The sequence below is a fragment of the Oryza sativa genome, chromosome 10 (genome assembly GCF_034140825.1).
Source record: "Oryza sativa Japonica Group chromosome 10, ASM3414082v1".
NCBI classification, from domain to species: Eukaryota; Viridiplantae; Streptophyta; class Magnoliopsida; order Poales; family Poaceae; genus Oryza; species Oryza sativa.
Window position 1 is genome coordinate 22,114,594 of NC_089044.1, and position 17,728 is coordinate 22,132,321.

The window sequence follows — 17,728 nt, forward strand, 5'->3', positions numbered from 1 at the left end:
AAAGCAAGGAAAGGAAATATCTTTGATTACATGCCCTATATATCTCATGTCGTACTTTAAGGAAAAAGGTGTTGAGAAAAGCGAGATTTATATCATATTCTGAATAAAACAAATGTGTAGGGTTCTCCCCTTCATTTTCAATTATCATTCTCTTGCACTATGTGCTGAGGATGATATAGTATTGGCCAGTCCAATGGCCATCCATCAATCCGTTTTTTAATTGCCTGACAAGACATTTTGCCATTGGTTGCACAATGGCATTGTGACAACAAATTTTCCATCTAGCTAGGCAATGCTTTTGGGCTTTGGCTGTTGATGCTCACTTTTTATCACTAGACATGTATGCTAACTACACCACAATAAAGCTATTTAACTTGAGGGTAGCTAGCTAACTTTACATGGCACTGCATGCATCTCTTGAAACATCCACACTCCAGAAGTTAGTTTCATGTCTGGTATACATGATCTTTCCTGTAATAAATAAATGTTACTTCTACTAGTGGAAAGTTCTCATGTAAAGGCCGGGTTAACCCCAAGCTAGATATGTAAAACAATTATCTGAATGATCAGTGCAGTGACACGAGCAAACTAGTTTGACGTGAAAGAATTAATGGTGATGTACACAAGTGGGTCAGGTAAAAAGGGCACTCACCCCAAATTTGTGTAGGCCCTCATCTTTTGGCCAAATGCTAAAAATACGTTGTACGATATTGTTGATGGGCTATTCCTACTTACGGTATTTGATAGTATGTGCATCGTTGATACCAAGGCATACACGAGAATATGATAAAAGAGACGAGAGACGAGAATTTTTTTATACAGGTTCGGACCCCTTCTTACGGGCCAAAGCTAATATTGCCATTATATATCAATATCATACGATTACAATATTGAGGATGATCTAATCTAGTCTCTGTCAGCCTTGCGTCATAAAGCCCTCACATGTGGTTGACGGCGAGCGACAATCGATTTCCTCGAATATGAACTCGGTGAGATTGGAGTTGTCTTGTATTATTGGAGTTGTTTAGATCTGTGTTGGCGTATGTTGGATTGTCTTGGCCTATCCTCCCGGGTGGTCTTGTATTTGCTAATATGTCTTATATGTAACACTGACAGACATATTAACAAAAAAAATTGTATGTAAAACTTTTATAATATATGTGTTCTTAGCGATTTAAATGTTAATGCTAAAAGATAAACTTCGATGAAAAAAAATTAATATCAACTTGAAAATTAACTTTCAAAATTTAAATTTTTGGTAGCGGCTGATTTTGTATAGAGGAAACGATGGAGGCCATAACTTAATGAAGACTCACTCAAATGTCGGCCAATGAAGTGATCAGGCTTAGAAGAGGTGGGCCTCCACATTACTAAAGAATGAAGCATATTACATCTCTAGGAATAACTCGTAAGTGTAAAATCCATATGTCGCCCTTAATCTTTGGTCGAAGTACAATACCGGTTATTTTTCATCTCCAATTTTAGAAAGGACAAACCACACTATAAACTATTTTTCATGGTAGTTTAGATTGATATGATAGTGATTTTTCACTAACATATGATAGTGATTAATTAGATAAAATATGATGAAGGCTATTAAATGGATGATCTACTTATTTACAGACAAATAACTCAGAACAAGTGGTCTAAGCAATGTTAATGCATAAAGTTTTTGGACAAATTTTATTTTCTTAAACATGGGGAAAATATTCCGTATCAATAACCTATTGGTCCATCTACACTGAGTGGGGTCTTAGGTGATCATCATTAACAAAATATATACCATAAGAGTACTATGCGCAAAAAACCGCCTTCATAAATTCAGGGTGAAAAATAGACTTCGAGCAAAGGTTGACTTCAAAAATGGATTATAAAATCTACTTTTGAACCTGAACTTTGCTTGAAGTCTATTTACCCAACTTCTAGACTAATTAGAGGCAGATGTATATATTATAGTTAAAACATTTAATTTGGATGTATTTTGGAGGAACCACACTCGTTTTGCTTTTAGAATGTATGTGAAAATTATGTGTTCAATTTACATGAAATAAAATAGCATATGTATTCATATGTGTAACTCAAACTATACTTTAATAACCACATTAGGACACAACCTTAGAGCTAAATTCCCATAGTTTCTTTGCCAACTCTGCATTTGAAGCATGTGAGCTTGGGCTATCTAAATTGCAATTGCTGAAGTACTTTCCGCTTATCCCCTTGACTTGAGGATGTAGTGCGACATAACATGTCGTTGCAGCACCCTAAACAATAATTCCATGAGGTTAAGCACATAATATGTTCCCCACACACACACATAACGCAAGAACATAAAAAACGACATAATATTTTCTTCTTAAAGAGTCACCTGCTCTATAGTTTTACGTACGATTCTTCCAATGGGGAACACTAGAGCTGCAAGAGAACCGATGCATAAGAACAGTTTAAAAATAATATAATGGTATAAACATAGGTATATTATAAGTTATGCGAAGTACCATTAGCAATATTGTTGTGCGTCAACATTTTGGTTTCAACAACACCGGGATTTATTGCATTTGCCGAAATGTTAACACCGTCTCCCTCTCCCTATTTGTAGTTAACCATTTCAAACTTAGCATTCATTGATTTGACATATAATCATATACGAATAGAGATTACATATGAAATTTAGGCATAAGCACGCCAAGCAAATAACAACACTAGTACCTTTAGAATTCGTGCCAATTGCAACTCAGTGGAGTGCAAAATACTGGCAAGCTTGGACTGAGGGTAAGCAAAAATACCGCTGAATCTGGTAAGATAAATCAGCACAATAAATATATTTATCTTTACTAATTGGAGGCCCCTTAAAGTCCTCACGTTAATACTACAATGGTAAAAAGTTAAAATTCCTGCATTACACTCAAAATAAAAATACAGTTACAAATTTCATCATTAACAAGTGAAAGACCATGATTTTTTTTTAACTCCTGATAGCCGAAATGGCCCATATATTAGATCTCAAAGGCTAAAACAAAAGTATTTTGGTCATCCAATTCTCTAAACGATTGCAAGAAAGCATCTCCTTTTCTATGTAGGCACAACTACACATACGCCGGACGCCAAATCAAACAAAGAAAATTTGGATGGTCAAAATATTGCAGTTGACCATAAGTGAACCATTAGGATAGGTAGTGTTTGGTTGCAATGAAGGATTGGATGAGATGGAGTGAACCTATTTTTAGGAATGTTTGGTTTAGAAGTGAGTGGGATGGGTTAGTCTCTGGAGAGAAATATTTCTCTCAGATCCGGGACCAACCGATCCGTAAAAATCTCGCGGACGAACTCGTCCCACCTGGGACGAGCGAACGGCGTCACTGTGCCATCCGCCATCTCCGCGAGCGCCGCCGCCTCGTCCGCACCCTCCCCCGCCTCGTCCGCGACCACGGCCGCTCGTCCACAACCGCCACCTCGTCCTCGAGCGCCACCGCCTAGTTCGCGCTTTTCGCCACCTTCGCAAGCACCGTCGCTCGTCCGTGAGCGCTGCCGCCTCGTTCACGTCCTTCGCCACCTCCGCGACCGCGACCGCTACCGCTCGTCTGCGACCGCCGCCACCTCCGCGACCGCCGCCGCTCCTCTCAGATCCAGGAGCCGCCTCGCCTCCTCGACTGCCGTTGCTCGTCCGCACCCGCCACCACCTCTCCTCTGCTCGCGCCGCCGAGCTCCTCCACCCCCAAACGGCATTAACGGTCAGTACAAATTCGTTCATCCAATCCCACCTCAATCCCTTCTACCAAATAAAAACTATAACCATCACATACCGTAAACCAAACAAACTACTGAAATCATCCCATCCCACAAAACAAGGATAGGTCTAACACATCCCACTTTGTCCCCAAACCAAACACATGCTTACACGTTGGGAAAAAAGAGTCATTGAAAATAAGTTTCATTAAATCTATAATGGAACATATTTTCATAATATATTTGTATTAGGGTTAAAATGTCAATATTTTTTTCTACAAACTTGGTCAAACTTAGAGCATTTTGATTTTGACCAAAGTTAAAACGATTTATAGTGTAAAACGAATGGAGTATCCTAGATGAAGCTCTACGCTTTGCTGCGGGATATATGAAACAATTCAAAATATTTTTCATCTCTATATCTATATTATTTTATATTATTTGAGCACTATGAGAGAGCATCCATATTAAAATTAAGATCTCCAAAATCATAAATTGTTTTCAGAGTTCATGTGAAATAAAACATGCATAGAGAAATACCATTATCTCTTTAGTTTTAGTTTTATAAAATTAATAATTTAAAATTCAAATTAAATATGTAGTTATAAATATAATGGACCCTCGATTTTATATTATACTATTTTAATTCCAAAATATAAAATGAATAGTTTGCAAGTTGTAACTAACGTGCGGAGTATGTCTTCCTTTAGTTTAAGTGATTATAATTTGAAAAATTGCCAATATTTTTTTTTCAAAAGAAGTATTTATAATAGCAACAGCAGTAGTACGTGAAACACTTGGGTGGTGACTAATGTAGAAGGGGTTATTTTTGTTAGAATTGGGACGCCACTTATACTGTTAAGAACAAATAAGGGCATGGAAGATTATTATTATTTTTCGTTGGGAAATGGAGGGAGGTATTTAAGGCCTTGTATGATTCAGTTTATTATTATTATAACCTGAATCGTTAGAAGTGGGCTGAAACAAACAGATAGTTTATTATGATAGATTATTATAATCTATAAGTCAGATTACTGTAATATGGTAATACACTCTAAAGTTGTTTTTTTTAGATTATTTGGTGGCTAACAACTATTAATAAAAAAACAAATAGCTAACAACTTAGCTTATCATAATCTAACTTATAGTAATCTGGCTCAATAATCTAGATTATATTTAATAATCTTAAGCTGAAACAAATAAGACCTAATTTGTAGTATATATTTATAAATTACCTCGAAGGATTCTTCACTTTATCGAAACATATCCCTTCAGGATAAATAGCAAAGTGCCACCAAGACGACACATTTACGATCCTTCCTTCAACACCGCTTTCACTACTTGTGCTCTTCATGTTCTCCATCAAGAGATTTGTCAGTAGAAAATGGCCTGACATTAAAGTACTGCACTATGAGCATATAACTCATAATCAACCCTTAAATCTCAAGAACTAATTAACCACATCACACAGGAAACTTAGTAGGCAAACAAGATTGAGATGCATGAAGAATTAATGCATTGTAATTTCGCATACCAATGTAGTTAGTTGCAAAATGCAATTCCAGGCCGTCAACGGACCGTGTGCAGCCCCATGCCTTGATTCCAGCGTTGTTACTGTCGTCACAGGAAGTTTGGAAACAGAGTAAAATGTTTGCCGTTAGAGTTGACACAATCATAATACTTTCTACGGCCATAAATATTCTCACATATGCGAAAAAATCAAGTCAAACTTTTAAAACTCTAACCATCAATTTTACAACAAAATTCATTATCTATGATAATACTTTGAGGCAAAACAACACACATTCTTTTTTTTTACAATGAGGCATTTGAGAAGTTATTGATACACAATTAGGTCTTAAACGCCGAAGAATTTATGCCCAGGGGCAGTAACAATTAATACTTTAATATGGAGTATACCCCTCCGTACTCGTAAAGGAAGTCGTTTAGGACAATGTTTAAATCAAACCTTGAGAATATAAATCATGAATAACTCTCAAGTTGTTAAGTTTGAAAATGTAAAAATTATATGAATATATTTGTCTTGAAAAATACTTTTATAAAAGTATACATATATCATTTTTTAATAAATATTTTTATAGAAATAATAAATCAAAGTTGTGTTTTGAAGACCGTGTCGTTTTCTTAAATGACTTTCTTTATAAGTACGGAGGGAGTATTTCTGTTCTTACATGAGTATGTTGAGCGGCAGGTTCAGAGAATCAAACTCGGAGGCAAACCTCCTCACCGAATCCATGGAGCTGAGGTCCATCTCCAGCACATGGACTATGGCGCCGGGGATCTCCGCCCGGATCGCCTCGCTGGCATTTCGCCCGGCGGCGACGTTGCGCACGGCCATGACGACGTGCACGCCGCGCAGCGCCAGGACGCGCGCCGTCTCCAGCCCGATGCCACTCGACGCACCTGCGCGCTTCTCGTTAATTAATTAGCTCTCGCTCTGATCAACGTTGCAACCGTCCTTTTTCTTTTTCTTTTACTAGAAAAAAAAGCTCGTGCGTTACAACGGATGAAGACTAATTTTAATCGTATTATTGTTAGATATATTTTTTTTTCTAAAAAAGTATATGTGATTTTTATTTTGAGATTGATATCCAAGTTTAAACCATTGCATTTTTAAAAGCGAACGAATTTTAAAACCAACTTAAATACACACAACGTACCAAAACTACCGGCGGAAACAACTTCAGTTTTAATAATAAATCACTTAATCCTAAATAGCCGTACGAAATCATATGTTGAAAAAATAATGTTGAAAAGAATCATGCGTAGATGAATCTTTTACAAAATAAACGGACATGCATGAAAGCCGCCCATACAAAATTTAGTATGCTTTGCATTTGCATGTGTGCAAAATTATTAAAATAAACACAAACAAATCTGAAATAAATAGTATGTGACATATGCTTAGAAGATGGGCAATATTTTTCACCGAGACAGCCTCGCGTCAACAGATGGGCAATATTTTGGACCCTTTTACAATTTTAGGCCCATATGTGCAGAAACATATTGGATGTGGAGATAAAAAGCAAAACGTGAATATTATCACAACGCTAAAAACATATATAAATCGGAATAGGACGGTTCGTTAAAATGAAAGGACAACGGCCGAAAATACGATGAGTATGAAATTATCTTTAATTTATATAATAGGTAAAGATTATGATGGAAATGTTTTGTTCTTTTTTGAAAGGCATATTTTTTTGCCTTTCTTATTATTTTTCTTGTTTTTTTAGCCTTTTTTATCCTTTTGGATATAATTTTTTTCACGGCCTTTTTTTCGCTTTTTTTTACGTATTTTTCTTTTTTTTCTTTTTTTCGTTGCATAGAATCAGATCTTATTTTTGCTTTCTTTTATTTTTTTTACGAACGACTTTTTTCGCAGGGAATCGGACTTTTCTTTTGGGACCTTTTTCGCTCTTTTTTTTTCTTTTTTTACGGACGTTTTTTTCACCCCTTTTATGCCAAGGGGAAAAAAACCAAAATACAGATAAAACAAACATTCTGATACGGAAACATATTTAATTAAAACCGATTCTAACATAGATGATGTATCAAATTTTCATGCAAAAACACATTGAATTTTTATAATAGGTATAGATATAGATGAGCAAGGAAACACTCTAACTCGACGATTAGATATATTATTATGACAGAAAAATATGCTTGAAACTTTTAGTAATAGAAATGCATTATATATATCTATATCTATATTTATATCTGAATATGTCACTACCCACCATCATTACCATGTTGGTCCCCCGAATAGTGAGATAGGTAGGCTTTTATCCCTTCCTTAACCAGAAGCCATCAAACAAGGAAAATTTATTTTAAAGTGAGATACAAAATGGTGAAAAATATTATAGATGGTTTACAATGGGGATAATTTTATTTTAGTGTTTGAGGTTTTAAAGTCTTTATTAATTCCCGTTGGAACATATAGGCATTTAACTGATATCTACCACCAATCCACCACCTTACAAGTTAGTTCTTGATATATTCTAATACTATGTAATAATCTAATATTTATTTAAATCAAGTGAACAATATATATATATATACACACACACATGAGTATGTACATTTTATCATAACAGACTATGAGTATTTTGCTATTATTTTCCATAAAACAAACAACCAATGAGTCACTCAATAATGAAATAAAGAATAAGAAATTGTGGGACGATCTCTAGCTACCTTATGTATAAGATCGAGGTGGTTTTAACTTATGTGGCGATGAGATGAGAGTGGTTTTGACCACGTGGTCACATATTGGGAGATATCCTTTGCCGGCTTGTCCTCAGCCGGCCCCTCTCCCAGAGCAGGTACAATAGCAAGTTATAAGTCAGATGTAAACATATTTTAAAGAGATAAAGAAAGAAAGAGAAGAGCATCAGGCTATAAATCTGTAGCTAGCTGCAGCACTGACTCTAAGACATAATGTGTGTATGATAGGTGGGACCAGATATTAGTAGTATAATAAGCAGCTATTATATGAATTAGCTATTATATTGGCTATAGATGATTTGGAGCTAGTAGTTGACTATACTATTAAGAGCAATTTTACGGTCCTTGAGGAGGTACCACGAGGTACCATTTTTTTATTGTAAATTTGGTACCTATTGGTACCTAGAAACACACACACGGCCACGCGGGATCCCTCCCCATCTCGATCTCTGCCATCTACCGGAGCGACGGCGGCCGATCACGTTGAGAGTAATAGTATGAGCAATTCTACGGTCTTTAATAGCAATTCTCCGGTAGATGGCAGAGATCGAGATGGGGAGGGATCCCGAGTGGCCGCGTGGCCGTGTGTGTGTTTCTTTTTTTACTTTTCCTCTCTGATTCCCACTTGCGACGAAATATCGGTTGAGATGAACCTGTCCGTGTTCTTACCTGTTCTTGTGATCTTCGTGTGATCTGATTTCAATTTTTTTTCGCCCTTCTCCTGTTCGTTTTCTTGTCTGTTCTGGCGTCTTCGCGGCATGCGCCCTCTCCTGCGAAGCGGGCGGTGGGAGAATTTAGGGGAAAATTCATGTGCGTAGAGAGGTCAAGAAGAGGCGCGGCGGTGGCCAACCTCCGACGAGTAGAGAGGCGCGGTAGTCGGCGGCTCAAGAGAGGTGCAACCTCATCTTTTCACTTATACTTATCAACCAAACTTTAAACTTTAAATTTAAAGTTGATTTTAAAATATTTTTCATGAAAATTTATTTTTCAACATTTGATTTTAGGTCACTAAGAAAACGTACATAAACGTTTTATTCACAAATTAATTTTTTATATAAATATACCATTTGACTTATTCTCTCAAGAAGTATGCAGTGGAGAGACCGAAAAGAAAGGGAGAGGCTACTCACAATGAACATGACATTTTTTTATTTTTATTTTTACTTTGATGACTAGATTGCCACCATATCGTCAGTCAGATGAAAACCACCTCATTCTCATTCTGGAATTAGCGATGTAAATTGAGCGGTTTTAGAAGTTGAGGGTGAGTTATATTCGGTTTTTGAAGTTGAGTCCCTAAGAAATGCTGTATGGCTAAACTAAAAATCATACAGCTAACAAACACTGTAGTTCAGAAAAAAAAAAAGGCTAGAAAAAAGTTACTTAAACCGTATTAGCTTAAAAGCATGGCACTAATCGATATATCAATTAGCTGTTTGAAACACGCACTGAGGCTAAACGGCAGCATCATATGATCGATCGTACCTGTGATGACGGCGACCAATCCCCGGGCATCGATCCCGGCGGTGACCTCCTCGGCGGTGGAGGCGCCGGAGAAGCCGGAGGGCCCTTTGCGGTTGAACCGCCACATCGCCGACTCCGTATGGCGTACTGGTGTTTGCAAGCTGAGTTCAGCTTCGGCACCAGATGGCCTGAAATTATATGGTCAGACTCTGACAGTGATACCATGTGATGTGGCCACAGCAGTTTCAGCTTGTTACTCTACCAAAGTACTAAAGATATTGTTTTTATGCCAAAAATTCCCAGAAGACTTCAATAAGATAAGAACACCACACACAGCCGATGAACAGAGCAGAGAAGTAAAGCCGAGGGGGGTGCTGGTTTTCTGTTCAGCTACCACCACATCCGCGGTTCCGGCGAGCTCTTGGAATCAGGCGTTTGCAATCCAAGTTGGGGCTAAAAATACTACTAATGTTAATGCATGCCTCTGAGCCTCTGACAGTCACATTCATAGCATATGATGTAGTACAACGACCGGCCAACAGTAGGCTCCTTCGGAATGCAGATTGAAAAAATATAGGAATAGGAAAAACATTAGAATATGATAAAAATGTAAGTATAAAACAGAGGATTTGAAAACATAGGAATTTCATGTGAATATGTGTTTGGATGGAGTAAAGTAAAAACATAGGAATCTTTAAGAAAAGGTGCACTATTACAAAATTATCACATGCTACTAGTAAATTAAACAACATTAATCAACCTAATAGTATGCTTTAGTTGCTTGATGGCATGATTTGCCTCGTTCCCACGCGGAGGGAGAGAAAAAAGAGGTCAGCGTGGATTTTTTTTTCCTGTGATCTTCCACTGATATGGCTAGCGCAGGAATTTTCCCTATGTATTTTCTACGAACGTTTTCCTGTGATCCGAATGACGTCACAGTAAAGTAATCCATAGGAACCAAAATCTTTTATTTTTCCTGTGTTTCTTCTCCATTCCGAATAAGCTCTAGTTCGATACCGTACCTCCCTCCATTAAAAAAAATAGCATCATCTTAAGATGTGATATATTCTAATATAATAAATTTGGACATATTTTATATCTAGATTTATCGTAGTGTATGTATTAGGTTATCTTTTTTAGATGGAGGGAGGAATGATTCCATTTTGCTTCCAAAAATTCGCTTGCAGAATGCTTTTTAAAGCCGGATTTTTTTTCTCTCTGGATTTGCCCAAGGTATTTGGAATTCGTTTTTTTTTCCGTAAGGGTGCTTCTGTTTAGCTACAGCTAAGCTGCAGGTATGGGTCACCAAGAAGAATAGCAGTCGACGTTATCTCAGAAATTAATAATGATGTTTGCAGTATGGATGAGCAACTGCAGGCGATGGAGACGCCAATATGTACCGAAAATTTGACAATCCGGCCCTTCTTAAAAACTCATTATAAGAGTCAACTGCGCTAAAAAACTTATTCAAAAAATGAGTTAGATAAAGGTTGAACATCATCTAGGCTGAAAGTTGCACAACAATTTAACATGATAGAGGCTAGCGCTAGTAGGGATGGCGCTAACCTATGATAAATATAGCAAATATGTGTCACCTCTCGGATGAGATGTTAGCGTCAAAATTAGTGGCGCTAAGATGTTGGATCTCCGCGTCGAACCCGATGATGTTAAGGTCCTGATTTCTTTTTGGCATGGTTCATTTTTATAATAAGTTTTTGAAAAAGTCAAATTACCAAATTTTACCTTCTTACAATCTGCTAAGCGCCTAAAACTCAACATATAAAAGCATAGTAATTATATGTACATCCTAAAGCCTAATTTACAAGCATACCACACCAACCCACTAAGTGCTTAAAGTTTAATATGGAAATATAGCATATTAAATCTAAAACTTAACATATAAGCATTCTGAATCATCATTACTCACATTATTTTCATAGCATTTTAGCTCAATTCCACCTATCATTTATATAATATTTAATATATAGTAGAAAATGTGCCAATGTGTTGCAACGGGAAGAAAAGACGAGAAAATTGAGCAAAAGTTGAGAAAGATTTAGATTATGTAATTAACTAAAATACAAATTTTCTGGAATACTTAGGTATTTTTTAATTAGGTAGGTGTAGAATAAAATTAATTTACAAGTAAAGTAAGTGTGAGAAATAAAATGACATGGCTGGATTTAATTTTGATTAAATTATTCGTGATTAATTACACTATCTGAAATTTTATTAGAATTTTTAGAGCTCAAGTGCTAATTTTATTAATACAAATATCATTTCAACATTTATTTAAATAAAAATATAAATAAAAAACCATTCTTTATCTCTGGGTTATTTTCAGCCCATTTTCTTTCTCAGCCCGCAGCCAAGCTAGCCTGCTTTCCTCCCTTCTCCTTCCCTCCGCCTTGGCTCACAAGCATGCATCCGGCCCAACAAACAACTGAAAGTCTAATCGGTATCCCCTTTTCCTCCTCTCATTGTCGCGTGGGCCCATTGCTAAAGTGTTATCCCTTACCTTCGTTCAGAGTCTCTCAGCTACTTGACACCGCCGGAAGCCGTCTCCTCCATGAAATCCGATTGAGGGAATTCCGATCCTTATCTCATTCTTTTTCCATTTTCCTAAGAATCGAAGCAAATCCGCTTCGTATCGAGCTCGGAATCGAGCCCTACCCTAAACAAGCAAACACTTTTGCTTAAAAAAAATCAATTAGTGTGCAGATGACGATGACGATGGACAAAATAATTCCGGAAGTCTTACGTATTTTTTAATTAGGTATAGATAGATGGATGTAGATATAGATTCTTCCATATATCCGTAACAAAGCACGTGCGTCATAGCAATAGATTAATTTAACTTCTATGGATGGAAAGTTCTTATGTCAAGGGTAATTAGCACCAAGATTGGTAAAATAATTGTCTGAATGAATTTGCAGGCAAACTAGTTTGACTTAGGGAATGGTGATGCACACAATTAAGGTTAGGTTGCTCCAACCTGAGCTTCACAAATTCTGAAGCAAGGGAAGGGGCAAGCAATCACTATTCACCGCCCATTTTAAGTAAAATAATATTTTAAAAACAAGTTGGACACAAGAGGAGAAGCTTGGTGTCGATTAAAAGAAATTTTATGGTACTTCAGAAAGTACATAGAGTATTAAGATTTTACACATTAAAATACCTAGTATCTAGAGATATTAAATTTTACACTAGAAAATATGATATCTCCTGTACCTTGTGAATGGTTAAGAATGATAAAATTATCTGTCAATTAATCAATAAGACATGTGAATGTGAGTCAAACATGAGATCCTAGGATTGAATCCACACACATGACACACCTAGCACTATACTAGCAATGGCACCTCAAAAGAATATCTCTAGTCCAATACCTCAGCACAAGCACGTTACATCTACTCAGTGTTTATGTAAATTTTAGGAAAGTAGAAGCACTGGAGTGTTGGTCCATGAAGCGTAAGGCTTACATAAAGAGGTGAGGTGGGCCTCCAAAGTCCAAACATTAGTTTAAGAAATACATAGCCAGAGCCAGCCCATGATTATAGGAAGAACTTCTAAACTAAACTGAGGCGGATATATTACAATTCAGATTGTTCTAACTAGTCTTGGAGGAATTGCACGGATCTCTTTGTTTGTTTATGTGAAAATTTTATGTTCAAACTTGCAGAAAATAGACTGTAGCACATGATGCATAACACAAACTATAATTTGATAGCCACATCAAGAGGACACAATCTTGGAGCTAAATTCCCATAGTTTATTTGCCAACTCTGCATTTGAAGCCTGTGAGCTTGGGGTATCTAAATTGCAGTTGCTGAAGTACTTCCCACTTATCCCGGTGAATTGAGAATGTAGTGCCACATAACATGTCGTTGCAGCACCCTATACAATAAAACCATGAGGTTAGAAACACATAATATGTTCCACACCTACAACGCACGAACATATACTTTTTTTAAAAAAAGTCACCTGTTCTACAGTTTTGTGTACGAATCTTCCAATGGACTTCACTAGAGCTGCAAGAGAGAACCAATGCACAAGAACAGTTAAGAAATATTATATTTATAAGCAGCATTGTTCGTTGTGTTTACCAGTAATCAAAATGGTTGGGGATCATCCTAAATTGGCATTATGGAGTATGTGCTTCTTCAAGTACTAATTGTTCCAAAATTCTAATTACACTCCAAAATTTTGTTCTGAATGGTTTGGGAATTACCATTTATAATAGTCCTGTGCCTGAACAGGTTGGTTGTAACAACACCAGGATGGACTGCATTAGCCGAAATGTTCACACCATCTTCCTGTTCATACTCAACGGTTTCCCGGTTATTCTCCATTGATTTGACATATAATATATATGATCAGAGATTACATACGAAATTTAGGCATAAGCTACTACCTTCAGAACTCGTGACAGCTCAGTTGAGTGCAAAATGTTGGCAAGCTTAGACTGGCCATAAGCAATAAGACTGATGAATCTGGTAAGAAAAGTTAAGTGCTTAATATTATCTAATAAGTTGAGTGCATACTGCGTAATAAATATACTTATCTTTACTAATTGGAGCTCCCTTGATAAGGGGACCTTACGCTAATTTTTGGATGATAAAAAGCCAAAAATTCTTATATTAAACAGTCAAAAATTTAACATTAATTCAAAGAAAAAGAATAGATCATCCAGTTCTCCCACAGACAGCAGGAAATCATCTCCTTGTGCACTACCCACTAATGTAAAATTGGGTTGTTTTTGTTATTATCCATATGATATCTAGTATGTGTCATATACGAAAATGGGGTGTCCAGTCCTAATTTTTAGAATCTCAGAATTAATTACCTTGAAGGCTCCTTCACCTTATCGAAACATATCCCTTTAGGATAGGTCACAAAATGTGCTGAAGACGACACATTTACGATCCTTCCTTCAACACCAGTTTTGCTACTTGTCCTCTTCATGTTCTCCAGCAAGAGATTTGTTAGAAGAAAGTGGCCTGTCATTCAAGTCAACAGTTAGTGCACTATGAGCATCCTCTCACAACCCAGAAAGTCTCAAGAATTAACCAAATCACTCAAGCAGCTAATCCGTTAATAAGATTGAGATGCATGAAGAAATGCTGTGTAATTTCTCGTACCGATGTGATTTGTTGCAAATTGCAATTCCAGGCCGTCAATGGAGCGTGTGCAGTTCCTTGTCATGATTCCAGCATTATTACTGTTTATAACCACAGTTAAAAATTTATTATTTAAGTTGACAAAATAATAATACTCCATCCGGCTTTTAATAGATGATGGTGTTAAATTTTGACATGACATTTGACTTTGTTCATCTTATTGAAAAAATTTTAGTACAAATATAAAAAATATGAGTCAATCCTTAAAAGTTATTTTAAAGTGTACAAAGTTTTTCACTTTTCTTGCTTCTAAGGATTGTTTTTTCTTCTGCTATACTCAATGAAAAGACACAATCTAGTGTTGTTTTCCCTAAAAAAATTATTTTGATGGTAAAACAAGTTATAACAAAATAAATGGTATTTTAAATAGATAAATAGTCAAGCGTCATGTCAAATGTAAACGGCATCATCTGCTAAAACAAACGGAGGAGGGAGTACATATAGAAGAAGCGTTCAGATTCTTGCTCTTACATGAGTATGTTGAGAGGTAGGTTCAGAGCCTCAAACTCGGTGGCAAATCTCCTCACCGAATCCATGGAGCTGAGGTCCATCTCCAGCACATGGATACCGGCGCCGGGGATCTCAGCCCGGATCGCCTCGCTGGCCCTGTGCCCGGCGGCGACGTTGCGCACGGCCATGACGACGCGCACGCCGCGCAGCGCCATGACGCGCGCCGTCTCCAGCCCGATGCCGCTCGACGCACCTGCAGCTCATCAGCCCACTCTGAATTTTTCTGGCCAACGTCGAAACCGTGAGCTAAATGGCATGGCAGCAGACCAGCAGCAGCATCATATTCGTACCTGTGATCAGGGGCGGAGCTAGTATAGCTAAGGGGGTGCCCAGGAACTGGTTAAAAAAAATTTAACTATAGCTTATTTATTTTCACCATATATATACCCCGTCAGTTTCACTCATATCAAGCTAAATTTGATTCAAACCAGAGTAAAGCAAGCGAGTGGAACCCCTTTCATTTTGTTCTAGCTCCGCCCCTGCCTGTGATAATAGAACTTCGCACCATCTTTGCGCGAGTCGTTCAAAAAAAAATCATATCCGTACCTGTGATGACGGCGACCAAGCCCCGAGCGTCGACGCCGGCGGTGACCTCCTCGGCGGTGGAGGCGCCGGAGAAGCCGGAGGGGCCTTTGCGGTTGAACCAGCACATCGCCGACTCCGTACCAAGCTGGCGTACGTCGAGCTCAGGGAATAGTGGCGTACTGGTGTTTGCAAGCTGAGTTCAGCTTCGGCACCAGATGGCCTGAAATTATATGGTTAGACTCTGACAGTGAGAGAATGTGATGTGGCCACAGCAGTTTCAGCTTGTTACTCTACCAAAGTACTAAAGATATTGTTTTTATACCATAAATTCCCAGAAGACTTCAATAAGATAAGAACACCTCACACAGCCGATGAGCAGAGCAGAGAAGTAAAGCCGAGGTGGGGTGCTGGTTTTCTGTTCAGCTACAGCTCTGTGGGTGGCTGGGTGCAAAAGAATAATGCTCTTCAGCATGCTACAGACGACAGTATGGAGGAAAAACTGCAGCCGATGGCGATGGAGATGCTGATATGCATTGACAAACTAGAAACCGCTTCCAAGTTACAACTGTAGCCGATGGCAATGGAGATGCTGATATTGATTGTCAAATCACAAACCACTTCCAAGTTCCAGGTGTGCCAATGTCAACCGGTGGACAAAGTATATCAAATTATCATTTTTTTTCTTCAAAGTCATATAGTAGTAGTATATATCTGGTGTCCCATCATTTCTTGTGAGTAATCCAATTACTAGAATCCAAATCCAAAACGAAATACTAGTACATTCTAGTATTGAGTAGATATAAGAGCTTACCGTTGACGAAGTGGAATTTCATTTCTGAAGAAAACGGGTATACTAACTCAGAAGTATGTACTGGCTTCCAAAAGCATCACCCTTTATAACAATTCTTCTTCTTCACTCTACATCCAATCATCTATTTGGTGATTTGAGTTGCCTAAACCTTTGAAACAGCATTATAAATGACGTACCCATTTGTCTTAGGTCGCAAACTTTTTTTCTTACCAGAAGGGAAGCAAAGCGCACTGGGGCATTGTATCGAACACCTGGCGGGCACGGACAGACAACACAACGGATCCGGCGGGTCATACGCTCTGAAGCCGGAGCCCGGCGCAGCGGCGCGCCTCCTCCTCCGTCCGCCCGATCGCCTCGCCGTCGACGGTGCCGTGGACTTCCAAGTTCCAACGTCTCCTGCAAAGAGCCACCCACCCCACCAACAGGTTAACAGATGGTGGTCCTCGACGCGTCGAGGCTGAGTGATAGTACTATTTTCTTCTCTCTTTTCGCCTGAGGAGTTCGCTGATCCTACGAACCCTCTCTTCCGTCGCGAGCACCCTTCGTCGTCGCCATGGGCATCGCCGGGAAGGAGAGACCGGAGACGGTTCTGGTTGTGCTGCCGAACGGAGGAAAACGCCGAGACGTGTGCCTCGCCTTCTTCAAACGTCTCGCCCTCGTCTTTTCACTTATCCTTATCAATCAAAATTTAAATTTTTCACCTTAAATTAAGAGTTAATTTTAGAGGGTTTTTTTATCATAGTTTATTTTCTAGTCTTTAGATTTAGATCATTTAGAACACGTACGTAAAAGTTTTATTTATAAATTATTTTTATTTACAAATATGATATTTGACTTATTTCAAACTATGGGGCTGCTCATCTGGTTGGGTCAAAATCTTGTTTGACCTCGGTATAACAGCCTCGATGTCGGCCCATGAAGTGACCGGACTTCCTCCATCCAACCTAAAATATAAGGTATTTTGATAAGATGAGACATAGTACTATGAATTTGGACGGTGCTATATTCTAGTATTACGAATTTGAACACTAAGAGTGCGTTCGGTGGTAAGGGATGGGAACTAATCTCTCCCACATAAAAAAGGAGCGATTCATTAGCGCATGATTAATTAAGTATTAGTTTTTTTTTGAAAAATGGATCAATGTGATTTTTTAAAACTGTTTTTTTAAACAACTTTCGTATAGAAATTTTTTTAAAAAAGCACACTGCTTAACAGTTTGAATTTTCAAAAATACGCACCGCTTAACAGTTTGAAAAGCGGTCACGCGGG

At 37.9% G+C, this 17,728-nt stretch overlaps 2 protein-coding genes and 1 long non-coding RNA gene across 10 annotated transcripts; 1 reads left to right on the plus strand and 2 right to left on the minus strand.

The window, feature by feature from the left end:
* Window positions 1–1,948: 1,948 nt before the first annotated feature.
* Window positions 1,949–9,687, minus strand: LOC107279115 (short-chain dehydrogenase TIC 32, chloroplastic-like). Of its 2 annotated transcripts, none has more exons than XM_066304733.1 (8): window positions 9,454–9,687; window positions 5,916–6,147; window positions 5,258–5,337; window positions 4,959–5,112; window positions 2,707–2,791; window positions 2,496–2,580; window positions 2,366–2,412; window positions 1,949–2,261 (listed from the first exon to the last, which is right to left on the minus strand). In XM_066304733.1, the coding sequence occupies exons 1-8, from the start codon at window positions 9,557–9,559 to the stop codon at window positions 2,103–2,105; spliced, it is 948 nt and encodes a 315-aa protein (XP_066160830.1). In that variant the 5' UTR covers window positions 9,560–9,687; the 3' UTR covers window positions 1,949–2,102. The 2 variants fall into 2 exon arrangements, with proteins under 2 accessions (XP_066160830.1, XP_025876506.1); XM_026020721.2 differs by having other exon boundaries at window positions 2,496–2,586.
* Window positions 3,258–6,332, plus strand: LOC136353649 (uncharacterized). The gene is made up of 2 exons (XR_010737010.1): window positions 3,258–3,728; window positions 5,936–6,332. It is a non-coding gene; the product is annotated as an uncharacterized lncRNA (long non-coding RNA).
* A 3,202-nt stretch (window positions 9,688–12,889) lies between the features above and the next one.
* LOC9269206 (short-chain dehydrogenase TIC 32, chloroplastic) lies at window positions 12,890–17,116 on the minus strand. Of its 7 annotated transcripts, none has more exons than XM_066304736.1 (12): window positions 16,930–17,116; window positions 16,669–16,854; window positions 16,459–16,565; window positions 15,970–16,088; window positions 15,669–15,888; window positions 15,084–15,315; window positions 14,574–14,653; window positions 14,279–14,432; window positions 13,847–13,925; window positions 13,664–13,748; window positions 13,417–13,463; window positions 12,890–13,329 (listed from the first exon to the last, which is right to left on the minus strand). In XM_066304736.1, the coding sequence occupies exons 5-12, from the start codon at window positions 15,772–15,774 to the stop codon at window positions 13,168–13,170; spliced, it is 945 nt and encodes a 314-aa protein (XP_066160833.1). In that variant the 5' UTR covers window positions 15,775–15,888; window positions 15,970–16,088; window positions 16,459–16,565; window positions 16,669–16,854; window positions 16,930–17,116; the 3' UTR covers window positions 12,890–13,167. The 7 variants fall into 7 exon arrangements, with proteins under 7 accessions (XP_066160833.1, XP_015614699.1, XP_066160831.1 ...); XM_015759213.3 differs by having other exon boundaries at window positions 15,084–15,412; window positions 15,669–15,867; window positions 15,970–16,264; XM_066304734.1 differs by having other exon boundaries at window positions 15,669–15,867; window positions 16,669–17,116.
* Window positions 17,117–17,728: the final 612 nt, after the last annotated feature.